General features: G+C 34.5%; 1 protein-coding gene across 1 annotated transcript; it reads left to right on the plus strand.

Moving 5' to 3' along the window:
- Positions 1 to 3399: 3399 nt before the first annotated feature.
- LOC114295046 (limonoid 7-O-acetyltransferse-like) lies at positions 3400 to 4699 on the plus strand. The gene is made up of 2 exons (XM_028239229.2): positions 3400 to 4053; positions 4223 to 4699. The coding sequence occupies exons 1-2, from the start codon at positions 3400 to 3402 to the stop codon at positions 4697 to 4699; spliced, it is 1131 nt and encodes a 376-aa protein (XP_028095030.2).
- The last annotated feature ends 1168 nt before the right edge of the window (positions 4700 to 5867 follow it).

Genomic DNA, 5867 nt, shown 5'->3' on the forward strand with positions numbered 1-5867 from the left:
ACCACAAGTGTTGTAACACTATCCTTGAGAGGCTCGTTAGGCCGAAAACTCGAAAGGCAACCTAGACAAAAGTTAGAGCATGAAAAATGACAAATTAAATAAAGATATCGCAAGGTTGAAAATGCCGTAGGGGCGACTTTGGTAAAAATTAGAGTGCAAAATGAGAGTGTCAATACCTAAGTGAACCTCAACCATGAACTACGTTGACCTGATTCTCATTCTTGGAATATGTAGACAACTTTATCCTGAAGTACGGTCTCAACCATATCTATCTCATTCATCTCGATTCAATCATCTTGCCCAATTCAAGTTGTCAACTTCGCGTCAATCCATGAGCTACACCGATTGTTATGCATATCACAGAGGGTGTTTGTTTAGGCTTTTCTGAGTCAACTCATAGCTTCTGGCTTTTGAAAAGTTATTTTGGACTGTTTGGTTAACCTTATTGCAAACAGTTTCTGATTCTAACAACTTATTTTAAGTCAAAAAAGCTGATTCTGAGAAGTTGTTCACCCCTTATTTCTAATTATCAGCTTCTGCTGTGGACATGTTAATTTACGATTATACTCTTAGATTTTTTTTTTATTTTTTTTTTAAAAAAAATAGAAAAAAAACCCAAATGGACTATAGAATATTATTACTTTTTATGAGAAATGTAGGTAAGTAGTGAATAACAAAAAAATAAAAGTTAATTGAAAAAGTTACTTCGCAGCTTATTTAACAAACACTACTCAGCAACTTAAATCTATAATCCAACAGTTACACCAAACAAATTAACAGCTTCTGATTAAAGTCATAATGTATAATCTGTTAAGCTATAATCTATAATCTGTTTTAACAGTTACACCAAATGGGACCATATACTTGCGTTGGGTAAGAAAGAACTAGCTTCAATTAACAAGTGGAGCAATTTTCAATACTTGAACTTATCAGTAGAATCTCTAACTTGAGCAAAAAAGGGAATCGAAATTGAGTTTTAAAGGGAACATAAATAATACTATGGGCACTATGAATAATCAGTCACCTTGAATCTTTTTTTATGCTTTTTGGTCAGTTGTGAGTTTTGTTGTATCATGCCTAGTATTTGTTTTAGTATGTGCTCTTCATCAAGTCACCATAACGTGTTTGTCTTAGTCAGCGCTCTTCATCGAATCACCCTAGCGAGTCTGTCGCTCAAAGTCTAATAGAGTGGCATGGTCTCGAGTCACCCTAGCGAGTCTGTTGCTCAAAGTCTAACAGAGTGACATGGTTAAAATTCCATACAAAGAATGAGATAGATTCTGTCCAACTCACTTTAGCTCAATTTGTTTAGGATGGATTAAAGAGAAAAAAAGAATTTAACTTTTATGATTTTGTTTAGTTTGAAAATGGTTTAGGGTATTTTTTTTTTTTTTTGTATAACTCATATTAACATTGTAACTAATTTTTAATTTTTTTGTAAAAAAAACACAAGAAAATTTGAATTTTGAGTTACTTATAACTAAATTTTAAAATTTTTATATCTTTTTGTTAGAAAATTTTCATCTTAATATAATGCTTGCAAGAAAATATATTTTCTTTTTTTTTCCTTTTCTTTCACTTTCACTTTCTATTAAATTTTATTTTGGGCATCATTAGTCCTATCTTGAAAATTTGAACTGCATATTTTTTTAAACCACAACCTGTAAATTATACAATAAAAAAAATCTTGTCGATTTGATTACCATAACCACATTAGTTTATAACATTCACTACAGTATATAAGAGTTTTAAAGACCAAATTTTTTATCCTCTGAAAGTAAAAATTTTGTTGTAAAAGACATTTAAAAACCAATTTCTATCATCGTGAGGATAGTCATTAAAAGGTCGTCTTGAAAAGTCAAAAATAAGGCTTTTGGCGACAATTTTTAAAATGTCACTAAAAAATAGACTTTTAGGGACAAAATAATTTGATCTCAAAATGGTTTATTTTTTGAGACAAAAAATTTGATTCCAAAAAGTTAATTAATTCATCACTAAGGCCTTGTTTGGCAAGTGGCTTTTTTAGCCAAAAAGTCACTAAAAAAAAACAAAAAGTCAGCAACCCATACAAAAAAGTCAAAGATTCTCTTTTCTCTCTACTTTTTGCACATCTTTTCATAAAAAGTCAAAAAGTCATCCCAAATATACTAATTTTTTTTAGCTCATATTTTAGCCAAATAGCCAAAAAGTTACTAAATTAGCATGTTCCCAAACGAGCCCTAATTTCCAATTTCCGTTACTAAAACTATAATAGTGACACTTTTCGCAACAAAAATATTTGGTTCCTAAAAAATAATTGTCTCTAAATTTTGATCTCTAAAATCTTAATTTTTTTTTTGTAGTGATTTATTTATAAAAAAATGAATGACAAATATTATTCCAAATCGAAGTCATATATTTTTTTAGAAATAAATATAATAAATAAAACGTGATTACGGTTATGCAATCAATCTGATTTTTCTCATGAATAATTTACATATTGTGGTCTAAAAATGAATTGTTCTAAGGAAAATATTTGAGACCCACAAAAAAACACTCACAATTTGGCCTACAATGAAATAGTACAATAGGTGTTAACTTTTGATTAGTTACATACTCAATAATATAAGACCTACCTTTTTTTACCACATCATTATGGATAAATTTGTAAATCTAAAATGTGGATCTCTAATATTACTTTTGTTCAAATTATTGAAATAATACTCATAATGGATTTCACAGGCCTAATAGGCCGTTCAATCTACTACTATAGATTGGAGAGAATTTCGTTCTAAGGCACCGTCTGGGAAGTGGTTTTGTGAGCTTTTTTGGCTATTTTAGTCACAGAAGACAAAATAGGCTATTTTAGCCACAACAAATAAAACATCACATCCAATCCATAATCATTACACCCTTCTCTTACAAAAAAAGTCAAAAAAGTTAAAAAAGTCAAAAAGTCAAAAAGTTCTTTCCAAACCAAGCTTTTAGCCCAGGCTAAAATAGCCAAAAAAGTCAAAAAGTCAACCCACTTCCCAAACCAACCCTTATAAATGTAGAGCTTAAATTAATAAAATTAAAACTTAAAGGTTAAAGTTTGGGATTTAAAATGTGATAATAAAAATAAATAAATAGAAAATCCACTGTTGAAGTTGTGAGGCATGGCTCACGTGGAAGCCCCTATATATCACTAAGGATCCTCTAGAGTGAAATTTTTCTAAAGTTTCCTAGAGTGTTACATTGTGTGGTTGAGATTTACTGGCAAGTCACATCAGAAAAATTGATGTGACTTACCAGTAAATCTCAACCACACAATGTAACACTCTAGGAAACTTTAAGAAAAAATCACTGTAGAGGATCCTTGCTCCCTATATATTCTCCATTCTTGTAGTGCTTAGCAAAGCAAAATATAGAGACAAGCATATGGAGATGAAGGTTGAGATAGTAGCTAGAGAAATCATCAAGCCATCTTCTCCCACTCCCAATCAATTTAGAATTTACAAGCACTGTTCTAGGGATCAATTCTCTCCCCATCATTACACCCCAGTTGTTTTCTTCTATGTCAACCCTACTAGTGATGTGAATCACGAAGAGATGGTTAGCATAAGATCCCAACGCTTAAAGGAAACTCTCTCTGAAACCCTCACTCGCTTCTACCCACTTGCCGGAAGACTGAGAGACAATCTCTTTATCGATTGCAACGACGAGGATGTTGAATATTTGGAAGCTCGAGTCACCGACTGTCGTCTCTCAGACATTCTTGAACAACCCAAAGCCGAAGAAATGTACCGTTTATTTGAACCCGACCCCGAAGACTTTAACAACAACCCTCTGTTATTCGTTCAGCTTGACTTCTTTCCATGCGGCGGAATGGCACTTTGTGTGCGTATGTCTCACAAGATCGCCGATGGAGTCGCGTATGCCGCCTTCGTGAAGGCCTGGTCCGACATCGCCCTCGGGTCGTCTGAGACTTGTCCCAGATTTCATTGCTGCCTTGTCTCGCTTCCCACCGAGAGAGGACTGCCCGGCGTTGTCAATGACATTCATGCAGATGACCAAGAAGAATGTCACAAAAAGGTTTGTGATCAACGCATCGCAAGTTGCTACCCTCCAGGCCAAAGCGACCAGCACGGTCGTGCAGCAACCTACCCGCGTGGAGGCTGTCACTGCGGCACTCTTGAAATGCGCAGTGACTGCCTCCCAATCACATGCCCTTAGATTTGAAACTAATGTTTCAAGTTCAAAGGCATATGCATTGACAGGGGCTGTCAACATACGCACAAGGCTTGAGCCACCCTTACCAAAATATTCTTTTGGAAATATAACAGGATTGTTGTGGGCAATGATCGAAGACTGTGGTGCGGAAACAGACCTGCCAGGCTTGGTTTGTCAGCTGAGGAAAGGCGTTCAACAGTCCACTGATAACAATTTCACCGTTGAAAAGACAAAACTGTTGAGACTCAAGGGAGACGCTGTGAAGGTGTATCGCCATAGCAGTTGGTGTAGGTTTGGTCTACACGAACTTGATTTCTGGTGGGGGAAGCCAACATATACGACTGCTGTTTTATTTGGTGCCCCAATTGGAATTGGATTGTTGGACACAAGAGATGGTGACGGAATAGAAGTGTGGATGACTTTGTTGAAAGAAGACATGGCCTTGTTTGAAAGTGACCCGGAGTTGCTAGCTTTTGCCTTGCCGAACCCAAGTGCACTCGAAAATTGATCAATTAATAATAATAATAATAATAATAATAATAATAATAATAATAATAATGTTATGATGATCAAAGTTGTTAACAATAAAGTCTTGTAAGTTGTTGGATCATGCATATGTCACTACAAGAAAAAATATTTTTGGCGACTAAATTTTTAGTCGCCGAAATTTGAGTTTTTACTTTCAGCGACTAATTTTTTTAGTCGCCCCTTTTGTCGCGTATATATGGTCGCCGGAGGTATTGGCGACTAAAATTTTTTTAGTCGGCAAAAAATAGCTCTTTAGCGACCAACTTTTTAGCCGCCAATAGTGATTTACACTTTTTAAAATCACACATTTGGCGACTAATCTTTTAGTCGCCAATAGTCCATGAATCGCCGACTAAACGGTTTAGCCGCCCAAAATAAACAATTTTGGCGACTAAAATTTTTGTCGCCAAAGGTCCTGTGAAAAAAAAAAAAAATCAATTTCTTTGTTTTTTCTGAGATTCGAAACCGCCAACACCTTTAGCAACACACTCCCTTCACTATGCCACTTTAACATCACATGAATATATATGCAATATATATTATTTATATAGTATATCGACCGGTATTAATACAAAACTATAGTAGCCAAAATGGTTTTTAGTCGCCAAAACCACCACTTTTGGCTACTAAACAACCTTTAGTCGCTAAAACCCCTACATTTGGTGACTAAACTCTTTTAGTCGGCAAAAGTGTTCAATTTTGGCGACTAATTCTATTTTAGTCGCCAATTCTACTACTTTCAGCAACGAAAAATGAAGTTTTAATCGCCAAAAATACTTTTTCTTGCAGTGTGTGTTGCACCTTTTGGTGCTGCAAGTGTCTGATTCCTTTGTTCGAAGACTCCAATGTTGTTTGGTATTTGCTTGGTTACTAAGTTGGTCTAGGTGGGAGAGTAGTCCTTTGTGGATGATTGTAAGACATTAACGTTGGATTTATTTTCTAGTATAGCCTAAAGCCCTATATATCTTTTATATGTTTTATTTTATTTGGATTCATCAATTAGATAAAGTTCAGTAATTATAATTTTAAATATGAGATAATTATTTTTTTAAGATAAGAAGGAAATCTTGATGGATAAGAATTCTTTTGATAGAGTTTATCTGACCATCTTTTCTCCTCTATACAAGGATGGGTGACTCCCTTTCATA

The sequence above is a fragment of the Camellia sinensis genome, chromosome 9 (assembly GCF_055761805.1).
Source record: "Camellia sinensis isolate YWXY chromosome 9, ASM5576180v1, whole genome shotgun sequence".
Lineage (NCBI taxonomy): Eukaryota > Viridiplantae > Streptophyta > Magnoliopsida > Ericales > Theaceae > Camellia > Camellia sinensis.